The sequence below is a fragment of the Anopheles marshallii genome, chromosome 2 (assembly GCF_943734725.1).
Source record: "Anopheles marshallii chromosome 2, idAnoMarsDA_429_01, whole genome shotgun sequence".
In the NCBI taxonomy this organism is placed as follows: domain Eukaryota; kingdom Metazoa; phylum Arthropoda; class Insecta; order Diptera; family Culicidae; genus Anopheles; species Anopheles marshallii.
This window is the reverse complement of record NC_071326.1, coordinates 6,913,534-6,935,012: the sequence shown is the minus strand read 5'-3', so window position 1 is coordinate 6,935,012 and position 21,479 is coordinate 6,913,534. Positions and strand designations below refer to the sequence as shown.

General features: G+C 47.9%; 7 protein-coding genes across 7 annotated transcripts; 4 read left to right on the top strand and 3 right to left on the bottom strand.

Moving 5' to 3' along the window:
- Positions 1-728: 728 nt before the first annotated feature.
- Positions 729-2,341, top strand: LOC128709003 (thymus-specific serine protease-like). Its single transcript, XM_053803986.1, has 3 exons — positions 729-1,129; positions 1,196-1,666; positions 1,726-2,341. The coding sequence occupies exons 1-3, from the start codon at positions 729-731 to the stop codon at positions 2,339-2,341; spliced, it is 1,488 nt and encodes a 495-aa protein (XP_053659961.1).
- A 136-nt stretch (positions 2,342-2,477) lies between these two features.
- On the bottom strand, positions 2,478-3,970 carry LOC128708180 (thymus-specific serine protease-like). Its single transcript, XM_053803141.1, has 2 exons — positions 3,648-3,970; positions 2,478-3,570 (listed from the first exon to the last, which is right to left on the bottom strand). The coding sequence occupies exons 1-2, from the start codon at positions 3,968-3,970 to the stop codon at positions 2,478-2,480; spliced, it is 1,416 nt and encodes a 471-aa protein (XP_053659116.1).
- A 1,755-nt stretch (positions 3,971-5,725) lies between these two features.
- On the top strand, positions 5,726-7,309 carry LOC128708485 (putative serine protease K12H4.7). The gene is made up of 2 exons (XM_053803464.1): positions 5,726-6,150; positions 6,223-7,309. The coding sequence occupies exons 1-2, from the start codon at positions 5,726-5,728 to the stop codon at positions 7,307-7,309; spliced, it is 1,512 nt and encodes a 503-aa protein (XP_053659439.1).
- A 989-nt stretch (positions 7,310-8,298) lies between these two features.
- LOC128709790 (uncharacterized) lies at positions 8,299-9,375 on the top strand. The gene has a single exon (XM_053804809.1). The coding sequence runs from the start codon at positions 8,299-8,301 to the stop codon at positions 9,373-9,375; it is 1,077 nt and encodes a 358-aa protein (XP_053660784.1).
- Positions 9,376-10,585: 1,210 nt separating this feature from the next.
- Positions 10,586-11,702, bottom strand: LOC128709779 (uncharacterized). Its single transcript, XM_053804798.1, has 2 exons — positions 11,686-11,702; positions 10,586-11,612 (listed from the first exon to the last, which is right to left on the bottom strand). The coding sequence occupies exons 1-2, from the start codon at positions 11,700-11,702 to the stop codon at positions 10,586-10,588; spliced, it is 1,044 nt and encodes a 347-aa protein (XP_053660773.1).
- A 608-nt stretch (positions 11,703-12,310) lies between these two features.
- On the top strand, positions 12,311-13,433 carry LOC128709776 (uncharacterized). Its single transcript, XM_053804795.1, has 2 exons — positions 12,311-12,333; positions 12,404-13,433. Exons 1-2 carry the CDS (start codon positions 12,311-12,313, stop codon positions 13,431-13,433), a joined length of 1,053 nt encoding a protein of 350 aa, XP_053660770.1.
- Positions 13,434-14,108: 675 nt separating this feature from the next.
- LOC128707363 (uncharacterized) lies at positions 14,109-16,445 on the bottom strand. The gene is made up of 4 exons (XM_053802315.1): positions 16,116-16,445; positions 15,922-16,055; positions 14,638-15,853; positions 14,109-14,564 (listed from the first exon to the last, which is right to left on the bottom strand). Exons 1-4 carry the CDS (start codon positions 16,443-16,445, stop codon positions 14,109-14,111), a joined length of 2,136 nt encoding a protein of 711 aa, XP_053658290.1.
- Positions 16,446-21,479: the final 5,034 nt, after the last annotated feature.

The window sequence follows — 21,479 nt, the reverse complement described above, 5'->3', positions numbered from 1 at the left end:
GGGGGTAACGAATTCCTCACGCGCGTATCGATATCTTTGATGCGTTTGTTTTTGGAATAGGGCTGAAAGGCATTTAATGATTTACGATGCATGTTTAAACGCCGTTAGCCATGGGCATTAAATGTTCAATCGATTTTCGACAATAATAACAGTCATTTCTAAAGCAGCAAACTGTTGGAATGGAGTATTACTTGAAGGTATTGGTAAAGAGCCGGCTAGAATAGGTCGCAGATCGTAATTTCAACGGGTAACTTCTTCAACTATAGTGCAACATATTTCACACCTTTGCGAACGTTGACACTTGGATATGTTCCGTTGCTTAGATAACCGTGAGAAACACTTGTTTCCTGTTTATAATCGGCATGGCGCACATCGTGTCTGCCTGAGATAAGTGCTCAATTTCTCTTCCTAATAATCGCTATCAATGCGGTGGCGGTGAACCTGCTAGTAGTAAATAATCGGGACCGTAATCAGAGAATGTTTATGGCGAACGCGAACGGTCGAAGGATTCACTCGCACGAACCAGCTATTGGACGCTCATCAATTGATAATGCCACACGGCCACTAGACAACGCTCAAGATAGGAAGATTTTACGGTTCATATTCGGCCATATCGTAAAGCCAGTCGCGTCTCATATCGGATGAAACATTTTCCTATAAAAGCACACTGTTTAACCTGCACCAACCAAAGCACATCGTTCGCTTTGTGGACGGGGTGAGAATCAAAAATGGAGTTACTAGTGTTGCTGGTGCTGGCATGTGGTGTCGTGCTGTCAGCGCAATTCGCCAGTTCCGACGGAATTCTGCCGCCATCTTTCCTGAACAAATATCGCAGCATTGTGCCGAAATCGAAATCAACGTCGAGAAACGCGAACATTACGGAGGAGTTTTTCACCACCGAAGTCGATCACTTCCATAATCAAGATGGAGCTACGTGGAGGAATCGCTATCTAGCCTCACTGGATCACTTGGTAGAAGGTGGTCCATTGTTGATCTTTCTCACTGGAGATATACCTCTCAATTCGTCACTGATCGATGAAAGTACGCTGATCAATGAAATGGCTCGTGATCTTGGTGGAGCCGTATTTGCACTTGAAACACGATTCTACGGTCGTAGTCAACCGGTAGGGTGAGTAAATTGGAATAATCATGGTGCGTGAACGAAACGGTAACGTTGATGCTCCGTCTCCTATAGAGATCTCACTGTGGAGAGTTTGCGATTGCTAAACACCGAACAGATTCTGGCTGATGTGGCCGACTTTGTGCTGCATCTACGACGTACCGTAGTTGGTAACCCGTACGCCCACCCACTCGTAGCCGGCACTGGACTCGGTGGTGGATTAGCCACGTGGTTCCGCATGCGCTATCCGCACCTAGCAGATGCCGCATGGTCCTCAAGCGGTTATCTAAGGGCGGTGTACGATTTCCAAGACTTCTCCTTCGGTTGGGCGGAAACGGCTATTGATGTGGGTAGCCAGGAGTGCTACAATCGCATCTTCATCGCATTCCACGTGGCACAGAATCTGTTTGACGCCGGGTTCGGGGAGGTACTGTACAATAAGTTAAATCTGTGCAGTCCAGTTGATGCGAACGATCGCGTGGAGGTGGCATACTTCTTCAGCGTGCTGATGACGTCCATCGAGTTGTACACGCTACGGAACGGAGAGTATGTAGCGCGCGAGCTGAATTGTTGAACCACTTTTTAATCTGCAATTTCCATTCCAGTGTTACGGAGTTTAGGACGGTGTGTGAAGATATTACGGGTGGCAGTTTCGCAACATCTCTGGACGCGTTTGCTGCCTGGTTCAACACACGCTTTGTAGAATATGACGGGTGCATTATTGTCAGCTTCGACCAGTTTGTTGAATCGCTTCAGGAAACATCAGCAGTGGCCGAGATCAGTCTGGCTGGGGAGCGCCAGTTCCTGTACCAGCAGTGCACCGAGTATGGGTGGTTCTTTACGACTGATTCCGATCTGCAGCCGTTCGGCGAGCGAGTCCAGATGGAGCTGTACTATGAGATGTGCCGCCGTGTGTTTGGTGAGTGGATAACACCCGAGCTCATGTACCGCTCGACCGAACGAACGAATGAACGGTTTGGTGGAAGCACACCGAACGTCATGCAGGTTCACTTTACGAACGGTGCGTTCGATCCGTGGCGGTATACGAGCATCGTGTCCGATCTAAATGCGTACGCACTGGCTGACGTTATACCGGGCGAGCTGGCTGGATCAGATCTGGGTGCCATTTCGGAGGAAGATGATTCTGAGCAATTGATCGCGGTGAAACGTCGTCTGAAGGAGTTGGTCGAAAGCTATCTGTTTCCATTCAATCCTCGATAAGTACACATCGCACAACTTAGCGTAAGACAATTTGATATTTCTAGTTACATAATAAATCCACCATCGAACTCTGGATAGACATCATGTTGAGGTTTTTTTTATTACATTTAATCATAATCAACACATCCGCTCAGTCCTACGCGTGGATCGGTTCGAAGTCCTCGAATATCCACGTGTCGATCAGAGTTCTCGTGCGCTCCTTGGCGGCAATCAACGCTTCCGAATCGTTCTCGTAGTCAATCGAGTCCAGATCGGGCGCCTCGAATGTATCCGGGATGAGGGTGGCCGGGGCTTTCGGGTTGAGATCTTCCAACGGGCTTCCGACACGGTACGGATCGATACCACCGTTGGTGAAGTGGGCCCGCTCGATCGCCGGCTGGAGTCCACCAAAACGAGTATTGGTTGAACGAAGCTGTTTGAAGATTACGTCCTCGGTAAGCCACTCGCCAAATGCGCGCTGACACACCTGTACGAAAAAGTCCGGTCCGATCATGTTACCGAACGGTTGATCTTCCGCTTCGGAGGTCGTCGGGAAGAAGCCTTCCTCCGTGCACTGGAGATAGAGGCGCTGTCGATGACCTGCCTGCAGGCTCTCGGTGTTAAAGTCCGTCTCGACGTACCGCTCCATGTAGCTGTCGAAGTTCATGTGCACACACTGTTCGTACTGGTGTTCACGAGCAAACCAATCGATCAACGCGTTCAGGCTACTGTCACGCTGCTGGTCCATTTCTTCGCACATCTCGCGGATCGAGTTGGTGTTGCGCAGATGCAGCATTTCGAACTCGATGTCGTCCCGCAGCCCAAGCAGGAAGGCACGCACCTCCAGATCGTTGTCCGTGTCGAGCGGTTCGCACAGATGGAACTCGGTCGACAGCAGGTCGGCCAAACCGAGGTGTGCCATATTCTGGGCCACACGGAACCCACTCCAGATGGTGCTGTAGCACGAGTCGCTTCCATACTGACGGATGCTTTCTCCGAGTGCTACGTTGTAGTCGGCAAACGCAAAGTCAGCTTCGATCGCACCGCTCGATATCCACACTCCATTTACCAGATGGGGATACTTCTGGCGGAACCAGGTAGCTAATGCGCCACCATACGCTGTTCCCATAAGGATCACTTTAGCGTTCGGGTTATTCACATACGTTTGTCTCAGATAGGTAATCCATTCGGCTAAATCGGCCAGCGCCTGGTCGGCGTTTAGGTAGTCCAGATTCTCCGTTTCGGCATTCCTAAGTGCAACGAACAAGAAAACTACGTTGTAGCCCACAGTAATGAAGGCGGCACGGAGCCATAACTGCTTACTTACTCTACCGGTAAACTGTGTCCAAAGTACCGCAGCTCGTTCGCAAACAGATAGGCACCCTCGAGATACGCTGTATCGTAAAACAGTCCCTCGGTGATCCATCGTGTCTGAATGGGACCAGCGGCACCGACCACGACAAAGATTGGACCACGGGCGTACGCGTGCTCATCGTTGATGTAGTACCGCATGGCAAACTTATCCTGATTGCGCGAATTGAAGTGATCGACCCGAGTTTCGAACCATGCCTCGCGCAACATACCATACGCCACGTCACCGCACATCACAACGATGGCTACGGCCACCAGGATAGGAAGGAATCCTTTCATCGCAACAGAACGCACACGTCACTTTTTCGCGAATGCACACTAAACGGCTTGTCGCCTATGCTGTAGACCACCCTGGACTACCCGATCGGCACACGGTGTCCAGGGGGTAGCTTTTATACCAAATTGACTTTAACCCGCAGATTATCTTCCCTTCTGTATCGCGCGATAATCCTAGACGCGTATCGCAAATTGCAGCCTATTGCGGAGGTTTTTGGATTTTAGGGGGGAAGTTTTGTGGCGTACCAAGCCAGATGCATTTAATAATGCCCAAAAATGCGATCTGGTCCATCGTTAGGTTCATATTGGAGACAAAATCACCAACACACGGGCCTTGTAGTGTTCGTGAAGGTTCCGGCAGATAATTCACATTTGCCCATTACTTCCGTCAGTGGTCAGCGTATCGTTTGGAGTTATGGCAAGATAACTGGTATTATCACATTTTTGCCTAATACGATTAATTACGATTTATCAGTTGATTGTACTGAATTTACGATTGCTATACCAACAAGATATTGATAATCACCATAATGGATGGTCGGATTTGTTTGATAAGAACGGGAAGAGTAGCGGGTTCGGGGCTAGTCTGCGAATTGAACTTTATTTTTTTAACATTAGGAACTTTTTGTATAAACACGAAACTTATAACATTTAAGAGTTAAAGGGAATAATATAAGAACTCCATTGATTTCGTAAAGATGATTTTTAATTTACTAAAACTAACTTACCATTGTTTTGTTTGTGTTTAGATTTCCAAAGTTGACTGTCAAAATGAAGACCACTTCATATAAGTTATGATTATACGAGGTAGAAATGATTTGTATCACTAATGAAAGCACAAATTCACGATCAGGTCATTGGGTAACGTGTAGACTCCACTTAATAGTCTCGCGAATGGTTGTTTTGCAAGTGTTAGTATATCAAGTGTGCGTGGTTCCTGTCCCGTTGGAGGATTGGTTCGCTTGAACCAATGGTATAAAGATCATTTTCATCCTCGAGATGATGCTATTAAGACTATTCCACATATGCAAACAAAACTTTTGCTTCATCCTGATAAATTCCCCTGGCATAGCGAACACAACAGCGATCACACGGATCACAAGAAACATCACACAATGGCGTCAGTGTTAATCCACACAACCGCTGCTAACAAAGAGCGAGACAGAACTGCACGCTCACAAGTTGTTGACAGATGGTTTCTGTCGCGTTTTATTCAAGCACGCAATTGCATACCTTTAGGCGGTTTCAAATTGACTGCAGTTCAACCAAAATTTACATCACCGTTTAATCGAATTATTGTATGTAAATGGATCATTCGCAAGTCTTGTACTGTTCGTCAATAGTATAACTTACGTGTAGAAATCGGAAATGTACACACAGTGCATCTAAAAATGTTTCAATTTTGATCTCGTAAAAAAATCGCCTTCTGATCGTTGAACATGCCCTGTTTGAGTTTTATTAATATGATGAAATTCGAAACACTCTTCAGGAACGTCACTTGCCTCGCATGTGGCGCCAAATTACAGCAAGACCATCAATTCATACCGGAACTGAGGAAAAAAATCATATAAACCATCAAATTATGGTATCAACCGTCTGTTTCGGACATTTGGTCAGCTCAGAACGATAGCGATATCAGTGTTATGACCTGCAATCCAGGTCCACAATCCTATCTCCTAAACAACAAAAGGAAAAGACCGCACTGGACGCACTTTATAAACCACCGTACACACGCCAGCGAGCCGATTAAGTTTCAAAATGCTGCTTCCAAAAGTGATACCGTTGGCTGTGGTGCTGTTTGTGACGCTGGCGGAAGGCACTCCGGCACAAGGCCTCAGTGCTACGTCCAAAAATGCACGCCTTCTTGGTGAGCTACAGCGACATCTTGTGCAGCCAGTCATACCTCAAGAATTTGTGCCACGCAACGAAAACATTGTTGGAGATCGGTTCCGTACGAAGGTGGATCACTTCAATCCACAAAACAGGGATACGTTTGAGTTCAGCTACTTTTCGAACGATGAGTTCTACCGGCCAGGTGGACCGATTTTCATCTACGTCGGTGGAAACTTTGCGCTGACGTCGTATTATATTGAGCACGGGTTGCTGTATGACACGGCAGCTCGCGATGGGGCGTGGTTGTTCACGAACGAGCATCGATACTATGGAACCAGCACACCGGTGCCGTAAGTATCCGAGTTATCTACTGTTCTTATCCTAGTGTGTACGGCTGACAGTATCAAGTGACCATTCGCTAGGGACTACTCGACGGAGAACTTACGCTTTCTGAAGTCGGAACAAGCGCTGATGGATCTGATCGAGTGGATTGACCATCTGCGCAACAACGTGGTGCAGGATCCGAGCGCCAAAATCATCCTGATGGGTACTGGATATGCGGGAGCCCTCGCAACCTGGGCCCGTCAGCGCTTCCCGAACATCATCAACGGTGCGTGGGGTGCGGGAGCCACGGTTCTGGCGAGTTTCGATTTCCAGGAGCATGCGGGTGACATCGGTGAAATCATTCGTCGCTTCGGCGGAGACGAGTGCTACAATCTGATTTGGGTCGCGTTCCGCACTGCCCAATATCTGATCGATGCTGGGCGGGAAGAAACGGTGACGAACCTGCTCAACACCTGCGAACCCATCGAACAGGGTAATCTGCTGGACATAGAGACGCTCTTCTTCCACCTGAAGCTGGCCATCCAGGAAGCGATGCTCAATGTGCAAACCACCGAAAAGATCCAGGACGTGTGCGAAAGCATGGTAAACAGTACGGAGGAAACTGCGCTACAAGATCTTGCTACCTGGCTGAACACGTACTACGCCAATCTGGCCTGCAATCCGTTTGACTTCGATACGAACATGGAAGCGGGTCAAGTGCTGCAACCGGGTGCTGTGGAAAATTCCATCCTGGGGCTGCGTCAGACACAGTACCAAGCGTGCACCGAGTTCGGTTGGTTCCGGACGACGGATCTGGACGAGCAACCGTTCGGTGATCGAGTGTCGATGCACTTCTTCCTGGAGGCGTGTCGGGCACTGTTTGGCCAGTGGGTGTCAGACGCCGTCATTTACGAGGGTGTACGCCTGACGAACCTTCACTACGGCGGACAGGATCCACGGTCGACGAACGTACTGTTTACGAACGGGGAGCTCGATCCGAACCGTCTGGTATCGATCACGAGCTACATCAATCCGCTGAGCTATGCGTACGTCGTGCCGGGTGAGTTCCTGTATTCGGAAATCTACTCCATCAGCGAGGAAGACTCGACCGAGCTGACGACCATTAAGACTAGCATCCAGGCCTACATCAGCTCATGGCAGGGAGAAGGTTTGATGCCAGTTTAAGCGTGAGCATACTCTAAAAGTTTTTATTCATTTGGAAATAAAACCAAGCTGAAATCCTTTTGGGGTTTTACCTCGATTTACTATATAGTGACAGTCTCATTGTATCACATATTTCCTTCTGATCTTAATTCGTAACATCTTGTTCATAGAATCCCTTCGTGACGTGTTCTATATCTGATCATCACTGGACGTCGTTAAGAAGTTAACTCTGTTATTAAAAATTCACCTCAAAGTGGAGTAAAGGCGATTGTTTAATAGACATCCATACCAGCCGTAGACAGCGGACAGTGTATCTGAATGATCTAATCAGGATTTCGCTTCAGAAACCTTTCGAACATCGAACTCAAGAACGGGAGGAACCTTCTGACACAGAAGATGCAAATACTTTGATAGTTCAACAGTGAAACTGATACTACTTCTCCTTCCTGCTGATATTGCCCTCAACCAACCTCAACCAAATCAAATACTAACTCATCGCTTACTTATTTATACCTATGGCCAGTGTAGCGTGAAGATCTCAAGGCCGTTTCCTCCCACTATTCATGCGGACAAAGTGGAGGAAAAAAAAATTTGTTCTAAATTTTGCTCATTTGCCGCACATCTACAGTGTTACGCTCTGTTATTACACGCACATTAATCTCATTCAAAGCTACTCATCTGTGTTTAGTGGGTTGTGGTGTGCGTGTGTGTTACTCTCGCAATGAAGCTGTACGTTAGACAAAATATGCAAAACACATCAAGCTCTTGTCTGCGGGAACTCACACTTACTAATCTTCCTCCTTGAACAGTTCCGAACCGTCACGAATCTACAGGCGCTGTTATCAGTCAGTGTTGAACACGCCAACGACGCAGTTGCTCTTGATCCCAGCATCGGTAGCGGTTCGCTTTCGAGTGTTGCCTTTTGTATTAGTTCTAACAGCGTGTTCCAAAATCCAGAATGCGAAGGTAAGGCCGGAACCCAGATATATTGGCTGGAAATACTCACGAGGATGACGTTAACGATGCGTTATTATCACCATCATCACTTCCACAGATACCTGCCAGTGGTGGCGCTGATAACGCTCTGCTCGGTGGTGGTTTCCGCTTACGTCTATAAATGTGAACCGGGCACCGAACCAACGGTTTGCCGCATCTGGAACTTGCACTACGACGAGGAGGCAGCAGCCAAACATCCGGACAGAGTGCCGACTGCCAATTTTTCGTCCACCGTTCGTACCGTACACTTACTGTACTTTCGGTACTACTTTAAACGCCACAACCAATTGAGGCAATACGACTTGACGCTACACGGCACTGTGCTGCGCAATCCTCCCAATGTGCTGATTCACGAAACTCGGCTGGAACGCCTCTTCATACCAACCAATCTGCAAATGGGTGATTTTACCGACAACATCATCACGGTGATCGTTACCGATCCGTCCCAAACGTACGATGTGCGCTATCTAGACCTAGCGGACAATCGCCTTTCCAATGTGGCAAATCTTTCCGCCCTGACGCGATTGGAAACACTCAATCTGGAAGCTAATCGACTGAGAACGCTCGATCCAGATATGTTCAAGCGCATGGACAACTTGACACATCTCTACCTGGGCGACAATCACTTCGCCTCCTTTGATTTTAAAACGTTCCCCAAGCGTTTGCAGGTACTGTGGTTGACGCGCAACAGCCTGAGTAAGCTTAACCTGGCCGGTTTCATACTTGCCGAATTGAAAGAACTCGATCTGGAGTCAAACTCGTTAACAACGCTAAATCTAGCGTCAGTGTTTACGGCCTTCCCCGCATTGCAGACGTTGCCGATCGCTTACAACAAGTTCGGGAAGAGCGAAGCGAAGCTCATGCTCGCCGAACTGAGGCGGCGCAATGTGTCCTACTTTATCGGCATGGAACGCGATGACGATTTGGACTGTGATTACGATGAGTTTCGCGTGGACGATCTATGCTTCACCGAAGTGTCGATCGGTGATAATTCGTTCTGGAAGGGCACCGTCCTTCTGGTGGTAGCCGTGCTAGTGGTGGCTGTGTTTTTGCTTAGTGTACGCTGGATTTGGTACCAAATGCGCTATTGAAACCCGTGTGCCAGTGTGCTTAGTGTGTCTATTGTAATAGTTTAAGCAGTTGCAGGTAGAGTGTAGAAATGTGTGCCAATAAAGTAAATGCCATGTATTCGATGAAACTCATCTTTGTGTAGATATTTTTACGCTCCGAATGGGATAACTGAACGCCTTTCAACAAGATACAACCTTTCCTAACGTTGTAAAGGAATGTATTACTGCTAGTGAACAGTGACGAGCATCAGTAGTTCACCCATTGGTTATCAACTACAAGGTGCCACGATACTGCTTGTTTAATGTTTATTCATTCGTTCTTCTCCGAGCGTTATCAGCAATAATAGCGATTCTTCTATGCCGCCACGCTTATGTTTCCATAGTTCTACAGGGTATGGTAGTGTACGATCTGTTGATCTTGCAAGGTTTGGTACTGCGAAATGGCTAACTTGATAACTTTCACAGAAATTAATTTATCATGTTCGTTGTAAATCTTGTTATCTGTAATGTTTCTTCTTAGTAATTCGTATTAGTACAACCTTGGTCGGCGTTGAACCCAACGACAGGGTGTCTGTAACTGAAAGTGCATCCATAATCGACTATTCGAGTCGATTGCTGTTGGGATGATGCAATAGATATGCTCCAAATTCAACCGAAGACTACTCCACTAATTGTCCGGGTCTTCAACGTTGGAGAATAGTTGAAATTTTGTTCTTATAATTCTGCATTCCGGATCCAGGCTGATCCATTCTACGGAAGAGATGCGTCATCGTATCCTTTGAAAAAGATTATTCATTAGATTTCGTAACGCTCGTTATTGGCTTTTGTTCCTTTTACAGTGTTAGGCAGGGGAACTGACCGAATTGAAGAGACCGAGGTGTTTATTGAAGTGAGACGGAGTCGAAAAGCAATGGCAATCATCTCTTCCGATAGGAAGCGTCTTGAAGTTCATTTAGTGCATCACTTAGTGTTGGCGGTTTCGAACTCTATTCACACTCTTGGCAGGGTTTTTGTTTCTAGAAATATGACGATGTTGTCAAAACAGGATAGGTGGTCCAGGACTTGCGAAAATATTGAGCGGATGAACCTCGTGTGTGAACTCTGCCGAGTATTCGGGCATGAAGTTGCTTTAGGGACAACACTAAAAATATTATCGCAAGTTAAGGTATGTTTTCATTTTATTTTGAATCCTCCTGTCTCTTTTCTCTCTCGACCTTAACAACACCCCAGCCTAACTAGCGTAGAATCTCTTCCATAGCAAACGAGCCCCGAAAGCGATCCCGATCGCCAACACCGCCAACACAATGACAAAGACTATCATCTCTACCCATTCGACCCAACCGAGCGCGAAAGCGGATGCCGGCATGCAAACACCACGAAAGTAATGTTCATCTTCGCCACACTGCTGGTCTCTCGTCTCTTCCATATTGTAGTACGCTATGTTCCGCCGGTTCAACTCATCCACGATGCTGCTCAGCTCGGTGCGTTTCAACGGATTCCTCCCGATCGAGAAGAGGCGCAGCTTGGGTACGGTCTCCACAAGTGCATTGATGTCGATCGCGGTCAGGTCGTTGTATTCGATGTTTAAATCTTCCAGCAGCGGTAACCGTGCGGTCCCAGAGAAATGGAACTCCGTCATCCAGTTCTGGTCCAACCGTAGCAGCGTCAGGCTCATCGGAAACCAGTTTAGATCGATCTTGTGCAGGTTGTTGTTGGCGAGCGTTAGATGTGTAAGGCGGTTTAGGTTTTCGAACAAGTTTACCGGAAGTGTCTCCATGTAGCAACTGGACAGGTGTAACGTTTCCAAATTGACGAGCCGGCTAATGTTCTCCACCTGCAGGTTGCGGTTGTGGTTTAAGTCGAGCAACCGCAAGGCGTACGGTTGATCCGCGGGCACATGCAAGCGATCGATGTTATTGTCCGAAAAATCGGCATACTCCAGGTTGGATGGGATCTCCACCGAGGTCATGTAGGACCCGGTTAGTTCGACAGCTTGCGGTGAGTTTAGCTGTCGATGCAGTATGCCGTCGTACATATGAATGGTGTTCTCGTTGTCATGGATGTTGTAGAACGGTTCTACGAAACGTATCGCTTTCACATCCGCCGGCAGTTCAAACAGGGGAATGTCCTGTCCCGGCTGATAATCGAATCTGGCGAGCATGCAAACGAACAGTTCCGAACCGGGAACACAGCGATGTGCATGTGACTCGTGCTTTGCGTCGCAAGATGTCGCGTACACCAACAGAGCGATTACCAACCTGCATTGATGACAACAAAAGCTTCTTTGAGATCACTTGGCACTTTTCATAACGAAAGGGGATCTATAGTTACCTCAAATCACACTCCATGTTTATCCAGCGGCGTCGATGATGCTAACGCAAAGTATGAAACAAGACTGATATGTGTTGCGGAATGCACACGACAAAGCTTTCTGCGACGGACGTCACACATCCTACTAAAATAGGAAACAGCGGGGGTGATATCACATCCGTTGACCCTAGAGCTCGATAAACGACATTGATAAGCAAAAGATGTCGGAGACGACGCCGGTCTCCGCAACCCTGACAATTGTGACCGATTTCTGTTCCCTTCCCCGCCCTAAGATTCTCTTATCCCAAAACCTTCACTGTCAAGGGTGCGATCGCTGCCTCGACCAACAAGAATTCGTCCCGATTTTCTCGGTGTTCAAGCCAATCCGTTACATCGTTGCGTGGAAGGCCAGCACAAACACTGATAGCACTTTCCACTGGAGACGGACGTCACAGCACAATGGTCAAGACAGGCCAAAAATGGCGCCACTGTGATAAGAACGTGTGCATTCTGGTAAGGGTTGTGAGCAGCATCAGCGGATAGTCTGCGGATTTTGCACGGACCGGCCAATAGTTATAGAGGAACTGTGAAGTGAATGAGACCCGGTTTTTGTAGCGCCTGAGAGTTGTTTTGCATCGCATCCATGATGTCGCTCGACTGTGTGCTTACGTGAGTATCCAAACATTGTGTTTTTGCAGTGTGATTCGTTCATTCATGTTGGCTGATGGATTCATTGCAGCTTTCTTCTACTGTTGACCGGCACTTTCGGCAACTATACCGACACACTGTGGGAGCACCGGTGTGATCCCGGATCGGAGATATTTGTCTGCACGGTACCGAACTTCCTGTACCGACCGAATCAAAACCATTCAAAGTTGATTGTTCCCGAAACGGTGCGCAAGGTACGGCTTGCGTATCCGACCGATAAAATATTAATACAGCGCGACACCATCGTTGCGTACGACGCAACCCTTCACGCTGCCCTGCATCGTCCGAAAGCGGTTCAAATTGCCGGGACCATGTTAAAGCGGTTTGAGGTGCCGCTCGATCTAGAGTATGCGGACTTTCGTGATAATTCCATACACACAGTGCTCGCACCGGAAGTGAACGGATCGGTGTATGCGTTGCGGTATCTGGATTTGCGTAACAACGAGATGGAGCGGATCGATAGCCTAGCCACGCTGGTGAACCTGGAAACATTGATGCTTCGCGCGAATCGTATCAGCGTCCTCGATGGGACGGCGCTCGGCTGTTTCACCAAGCTGACCGGGCTGGATTTGGGTAGCAATACGGTGGAAGAGATTCCCGCCAGCCATTTGCCGGCCTCGCTCGAATGGTTAATATTGCGCCGCAACATGTTGTACGCATCGGTGGACTTTTCCGGTGCTCGTCTACCGGCACTGAAGGTGTTGGATATGCAGCACAATTTCTGCAACGAACTGGATCTGGGCGTGTTACTGGTGGCGGCTCCCAATCTCGACGGAATTATGCTTGACGGGAATTTCATCAACTCCGAGGAAGGAAAGGTCATCATGACTCGACTGGTGAATGCTGGAGTATCGCACGATAAATTTGTCATGAGCGACAGTGAGCACGATGATGAGCAGAACGATTATTATCGCAGGCAGCAGAAGATTAAGGTGCAGGAGGATATCATTGCCGGTATGATTGCAGTGGTCAACGTGTGTGTGATTGGTTGGGGATTTTACAGAGTGTATAAGTCCCGGATTAGTATAGTTACAGAGCGTGCAAGTGGCAGCACCGTTTGAGGAAGCGAAACAGCATTAAGATCTAGTTTGATCGTTTCAATAGTGCTCAGCTATTACAAGTGCTATGAAATGCAAAACATGACACTCTTAACGTTCATCATCAGATAGGTCATTCCAAGGTTTAGCTTATCCTATATCTTTTCAACATAAATAGGTAGGTATCGTAAGGGTCCATTTGTCAAAGATGATACAAAATAGCTTCGTGAGGAATAACTTATAAACCTGAGGAATTGCAGTGTCACAAACAAGTGAGTCAGAGGTTTAAACTAATAAAAATCAATTCGTATGTGATGCAGCTAAAACTATGCACACAGTAAATCACTAAAAGCTGAACGAACGCATCGCACTTTCAATATCCACAATCACATTTAATAATCGATCAATTACATTGGATCACTTACGAACAATTTACAATACATATTTTACATATTGTATCACCATAAACAAACAAAAAAGCAATGAACGTTATGAACCATGCAGCGTGCAACGTTTTGACTCGTTGGGTCTCTCTCTCTCTCTCTCTCTCTCTCTCTCTCTCTCTGTCTCTCTTTCTCTCTTTCTTCTTATCGTAACGTTATCGTAAAGCTGCGACATTTCTCTCTAACTTTCAATCTTATTTGGTCGTTACATGCGTTTACTTCCACACGGGAAGCCGTACAGCCGGCGGAACTGTGTTTACGTCATCGGTGCGTGACGTTGTCGGTTCGAGGATGCGTCCTTGATGCCAGCCACCGGTCCAACACCTCCGGCAATCGCTTCCGTCACCGAACGGAGTTGCCCAAAATCGAAGCGTGTCGATTTGGTTGGTTCTTCCGTGCGTGCCGCACTCGTCGCATACTCGCTGATCGTGACGGCGATCGGTTTTTGGGATTTCTTCATTGTCGGCGGACCGGTTGCCTGCGGACAGAAGTAGTAAGAAGGTGGGCGCACCGGCGGAGGTTGCGGATTGTTCAGCTTGAACGATTCGATCGATTCCAGCTCGGCGCTGTCACCGCTCGCTTTCGCCATCTCGGACGCAGCGACCCGACCCATCGTTCCTTTGGGTGATTTTCTCGTACCATTGCCACCGGTGTCCCCGTGGGTGGGATGGTTCTGGTCCGCATTGTTTGCGGATGGTTTTGTAGTTTGTTTCTGAGGGAAAGATAAATAACAAATTATATGTGGTGAGTGCGATTTTTGTTGTTTTAAGCTCACCTCCACTCACCTTCAGTTCCGCGTTATCGAACCCGTTCTTGAACATTCGCTTATGTACGGCTCGGAACTCGTCCATCAGTGCCGTGTGCCGTTCGTCAGATATGGCCATCGTTACCGGGCGCAACCGTACATTCTTCTCTTTCAGCCGGTTCTCTAGCTCGGTCAGTGCTGCAGCCGGTCCGGTAGCGGGATCCATTCCCCCGGGAGCTGCTTTCTTCTGAGCTCGTCGGCGAAGTTCGTCCGATATCGCATTGCTCAAGCTGTGAGCTGCTGCTGCGGCGGCTGCAGCTGCCGTGGACGCTTGTTCCGGAGCTGGTGTGCTTGAGACCGTGGTCGAATTTGTCGTTGGTTGCGAACTGGACGCGACAGCGTCAGCGAACAGGGGCGGAGGAGGTGGAATGATCGTGCCCGACGCTGCCCCAGTGCCCGACTCATCGTCCACCATCGAGCCGGCCGATGCGCTCCGGTGCACCTCGACAATGATCGTTTTCGTTTCACTCTGTTTCGCTTCAGGGTTCACGATCGCACCTCGCTCGGAGAACTCGATTATGGTGGTGTTCTTCTTGCGTGTCGGTCCGGCCAATGTGCCCCTTGACTGCTGGAGCACCTGTTGTTGTTGTTGTTGTTGCGGTTCCTGACTGGGCCGGGGTTGTGGTGGTGGTGGAGGAGGGGCAGCAGATTGACTATCAGGGCCGGTTGGATGTTCCAGCACCGCCGGTACCTCCGCAAGCCGACGTCGATCGTGCGAAATAGACTCTTCACGGACGATGCTCAACCGCTTGGAAGTTTGATCGCCCCAGCAAGGACTCTGATCCCCATTGACACTGCTCGCGGAACTATTGTATCCGCTGGACTCACCCGGGAACAGGTCCAACCCAGCGCTCGGTCGCACCACGAGTTCCAGCACGTGGGAGGACTTCATTACCGCGACCGCCTCACCAAAGGATGCTTCGGCGAAGCTGTGCCCGTTGCAGGACAGAATCTGATCACCGGGCCGTAGTCCGGCCTCGCGCGCTACGCCCCCTTCTTTAGTGAACTGCACGAATATGCCCGGTTTCCATTCGGGTCCCTTGCAAATACCACAGCCCAGCTTGGTGCGGGGTGCCACGGAGAGGATCACCTTCAGATCACGCCCACCACACGGTTCCTCAAGCAGAAGCGCATCCTGTTTGTCGCGCGAAACGCCAAACGATACCACATGCCAAGTGAGAGGATCCGCTGTACGTCTGCAAGACAAAAGAAGGTTCCATTAGAAAGCTCTGATACGGGTCGGAATCCGGGTCGTTCGACATACTCTTTGATCGGCAAGATGCCCAGTCCGCGCACTTTCATGATGAGTCGCTCCTGGTTGGCGATGAACTGTGCCAACTCTCGGTGAACTGCATCCTCCACCTGATATCCGTTCACACGTATAATCTGATCGCCAACCTGCGCGAGAATAAGAATTTATGGTGCCTGTCTAATATCTGCCCGATTCCTCATGCTCACCTTCAATCCTTGCCGATCCGCCTCGGAGTCACGTTCTATCGCCGAGACGAAGAACCCGGTACCGTACTCCAGTCCGCCGCGTATCGAAAATCCAAAGTTACTGCCCGTGATCGGTAGGTTTCGATGGTTGTAGCCCTGGTGTGGTCGTACCAGCCGCACCGTCCGTACGCGCCCCTGCTGTCCCGCATCCGTCCCTTCGCCCAACGATTTGTGCAGTGTGGACTTTTCGCGCGTCGGACGTGCTTTTCCCGCCCGAAAGGTGGAAGGTAGTGCGGTCGTGATGGTGGCCCCGGTCGGGGCGGGCGTACGAGTATTACAGCAGTCCACCATTCTGAGGCAGCGCAATCAAAACTGTAGATGACGTCTGCACAGCACGAACAAACAAAACAAGCCCTGGAACAAGAGAAAGGCAAAACAATGAAAAAAAAAAACCGAGGGATGAAAAAATGATCAGTGGCCGATTAGCAGCACAGGAAGCGTAACCGAAGATTCCGAAAATTGGAAGCACAATCGTTGCGCCATCGATGGGAAAGACGCGTTGCGGGATACCAATTGGGCGCTTGCTAACCTCCGATTAATCCCCGTTCTGCGAACGATCGCTTCACGCCAAAACGCCAAAGGTTTTCCTGCGGTTCGATGTGAAGATTTGTGGCTTTGTGGTCTAATAATACCGTTCGGGGGGGGTCCGGGGTGGATGGGTGCGCTAGTGAGCCGGCACTGTCTGCCCGCCGATGCTCTCTAATTATCTCACCTTTTTTTGCGGGCACTTACATCACACACCACCGAAGCACAGGGAGTACTACGCTCCTTAGGGGGGGTTGGTTGGTTGGTGTACTTCTGGGGGTGGTTGGTGGGTTTTTTGCCTTCGAGAAAGCAATGCAACAAAGAGGGTAGACAAGCGAAAGAAGACAAAATAGATAGTAAAAAAAAGCCCACCCTCGACATGATTAGGTGCTTCTCTCGTTGTTGTGGGCTTGAATTCTGGGATCTTCACAGGCTGCTCGTCTGCGTCGATGTGGTGCAAACCTGCGAGCACCACCACAATCGGGGGGCCATCACAGTCTGACGATGGTTGTGGATGAGAAGTGTCCACCCGTGGTGGTGCCACCCATCACAGCCCATTTGTGATCGCGTAATCGCGTGAGAATTGCGCATCATCGTACCGAAGATGATCGCCGTGCACTGCAGGGGCCTCGCAATCGTGCCGAGGATCCCGGGCCGGGTGTGATGATCGAGAGTCATCACACTCTAATAATGTGCTACCAGAAGCTCGCATCGAGACCTGCTCAAAAATTAACGCAACACACCCTTCTGGTCCACCCGAGGACAAGTTGGTCTCTGGCGACTATTACCGTTGCGGCATCGTGCCGCGTTACCGGCAAGTACCCGGTTCTGGGCACAACGGTGGGTTTTTTCCCTAAGTAACTCAAGGTGGATAGATAGAGATTGTGTTGCGTCGTGTCCACTGGTACCGATCACACCCAATCGCATGTGATGAAGTACCCCATTTTGCTTGGGACATTGAGAAAGCGTAAAGATGAGGAATTTTGGGCAACGTGAAAAGCGCCAACATATTAAACAATACATGAACTAATAGCAGTGAAAAAAAAACACAGCACGGCACCGACCGACCAAAGAGTCCTAAATGAAACCTTTCCTCCCTATTAGCCTACTTTTCGGTGTTCGGATTTTGCTGGTCGAGCACAAGCACAATGGGCTCGATCGATTCAGGCGGATGGAAAACGCTTCGGACGGTTCCGGTTGGGCAACCTTTTTTCTTTTAAGCTCGATTATGTCAACTCGCGAGCACCCTGGGCCGGTGGCGGTGGTGCAGCGAAGCAGGGATGCTTAAGTGGAGGAGCCGGCCGAAATCCGGTGCAGTTTTGGGATCGGGAATCCGGCCGCCCGGTAGTACCATTAACGGTCGATTAATCATTCTCTTTCGCCCAGCTCAAATGAACCGGCTAATCGATCGGTTCCTTTCGGCCTAGTGCGATCGGGGCTCGATCGTAAATTTCCCGCCCAGTCTACTGCACTACCGCGTGGTGGTGACCTAATGAACCATGGTACGGCGTGGAACAGCAAAGGCAGGTGAGGGAAACGGGAAGAAGGTGAAAACGTAAATAAGAAATGAGCCCTTTAGAGTGGTCCACCTTAGTAGTTGGGGTTGTTTGAATCGACCGAATCGATGGCGATTGATGGAGATTTGCTTTTGTATCATTAAAGATTAGTGTTATTTTTTCTGGGAAGTGAAATATCGATTCCACCTGAAATGGAGTTTTCGATATTCAAAATGGAACTGTGGGGTATCCACGAAAAAATATGACCTTATTTTAGACATTTGGGATTTTTTTAAGGTTATGTAACTCTTCAGGCTACAATATTATGTTTGAATGAGATTTGTTTGTATCTCTGTAAAGATATGAAAATGCCATTTCCGATTTCCTTACCATTTAACTACTCTTAGATATTAATAACATCACAGATGTTTAGATGACATCAATTGAATAATCATAATGTTTTATTTTGGAAGTTTCATGAATATCTGGGATTACAAAAACCTTTGAGTCTTTGGGTTATGAATCCCCAACCTTGATTCGAATGACTCTTTACCGATCATTCATACGCGTTAGTCTTCTCAAAAGATTCATCATGCAGAGGAATCATATGCAACTCATGCTTCTTTTGTTGACATTTATCCCTTTAAGTTTGAATGTTTTGGATGAAATTAATTAAACAGGCTAATAAATTAATTGTTCATTAATAAATAATTAATTAATGAAACCACCTATTGGGTGAAGTAAATAATAATACTTAATAAAATAAAATAATACATTAATATCAAGCATTGCAGCTATGTAGTTGACTAAAATGACTTCTTTTAGAACGACACGATTGGGCTCTTTGATATTAAATATTATTATTATAGGAATTATTATAACACTCAACTTGAAATAGTACAATTGTTTAATTTTGCAGCACACACAAGCAGGATGATTTGGTTGATTTTATAGTTATATTATATAGTTATGTTATTTTAAAGTTGTCTAATTTTATAGTACGACCAAACACATTTTTAAAGAAATTTATTCTGGTCATGCCTTGCCAACAATAAAGCAATCATCTTTGCCACTTTTAATAAGCCGCTAAAGTATCACGTCGAGGCGGCACGGTGGTGTATTGATAACGGCGCTGGTCTCCACACAACAGGACCGGACCAAAATCCCACCCGGACTGTTTATCCAGCTACGAGTAAATAAAGTTAAACAAAGCCAGAAATGGCTCTTGTTGAGACCTTTCAACTGACAAGAATAAAACCTCTTGAGGTTGTTGTGCCGATAAAAAAAAATGTATCCCGTCAATAAATTTGACTTCTCCTGAAATAGCAAGAGTTACACATGCAGAGTTCATCAGAGCACATGGAAGAATATCACCAACAACATCGACAACCTAAAACCACCCATTTGCACGGCACGCGTATCCAGAATATTATCCAACCTGGAACCGCCCGAACCGGTCCAGATTACGAAACAGCAGTTCGCTGCTCGAAATCAGCTGTTTGTCCGAGGCCTCCCAGGGCCCAGCGGGGTGTGTGTTGTGTGGTGTGGCGCATGCAGCTGCAACTTGAACAGATTTTGTTTGGTTACGCTTTTCCTTTACCCACGGAAAACCCTTTACCACCGGTGGCGGCTATGACCTTACGGGTTTTCTCGCGTACACCCGGGCTGCGAGTCGGGCTGTGTGTGGTGTAATCGGGTGCGAGGGAACAATGACGGGAGCGTGGTGGTGCCGGGTAATGTTACCATGCGTACACAAAAAACCGCAAGCTTTCTTCCGCAAAAAGGGACGTAACGGGTTGTGTGTGTGTTTTTTTCTCCTTCGCTACGGTTAGTTCTTGTGCGAGGGTCAAACGGAGGTTATTCGCCGGGTGTTTATGATGGAACCGACACGGGAGAAAATTGCCCTCCCTCCCTCGCATCCACTCCCTTTCCCTGTGGTCTTTAGCTTAGTATGAGGGTAAAAGCTCTTAAGTGTTTTTCTTTCTTTCACCAATGGATAGGGGAAGGGAAAATTGTTCGTTCTTTTGAATAAGTACCACTTGCCATCCCCACATCACGCTCTACACACATCAGCGAGAGAATTTTCCAAAACCACCCGAATGCCACAAAACCCGGTTCTAGCACTTATGCCCCTCGGCCCCAAATGCATGCGGGTTAAGATAAACTAAAGCACTGGTGAAAATACCCATACACATGCGAGCGTAAGACATGTTCGTGGGCCACCATTAAACACGCGGGAGGCTATGGGGCAAGGGCGAACTGGAGTACGATCGTTCATGGCGGCGACTGCTCTGTTTGGTGGTGAGTGCATAAAATTTGCGTAATAAGCAGCAGCTGCATGTCAGGAAAGCCGGAGGGTAATTGCCCTGTCCCACCCCTGCCCGGGGTATAACGCTTCGTTCAGCTTTTATTATTGTTTGCATTCTTTTAATACGGTTTTGTTTCGCGAGCGCGCATTCTATCCCCCCTCCCCGTCCCCTTTTTGGAGCCATCAAATGGGAGCCAGATGCAGGGATGGGAGGGTTAGAAATAGGCGGATTATCTACCAGGGTTGGGATTCGTGGCCAGCCCGGCAGCTACTTTGTACCGCCATAGCGGACTGTTTTTCCCAGCAAATTTATTTTCTGCCTTCTTTTGGGCGAGTTTTGCTGTGGGTAATGCCAATTTTTTCCATTGGTGCTGGTACCCCCCCCCCCCCCCCCCCATCCGTTCAATTGCCGTGGTGTGGCGTTCTTGTTGTACAGAGACGCTGTATTGTCTGCAAGTCGGTGGGTGCTTTTCGCAGGTAATTAGAAAAACGGAGGGAAAATCACACAGAGCACGGCTAATAAAATCTGAAACATAAACGCAATGTTGACAAACAAGTCGGTTGAAGATCAAATTTTAAATAATAAAACCGCTTGGTCTTTCAGTTCATGAATTGTAACAGTCAGTGTGACATTCAGTAGACTCCCGCGATTGCAGATGGTAATGTTCTGGTAATGGTAAATGTTTAGTGGGCGGTTTCTCTCCATCAAACATTTAGCAAGAATAGCGATCATTATTCATTTGGAAACGATTTGGGGTTTCCTCTGTCGTTAAACATTGTTATTAGTTATCACATTTTGCCATAAATTAAACATGATAAATGATCGTGCCATAAATGTATGCAATATATCTAAATTATGGGTGTCTGAATACATTGAAGGTCGTGTACACGAATTTCAACTCGATCGACCCCTTATAGGGGTTACTAGGATTGGCTATTTCTAGCAGCAGAAACATAAATTCAGTAAAGAAAATTTAAAGCAGTATGTAACAGACG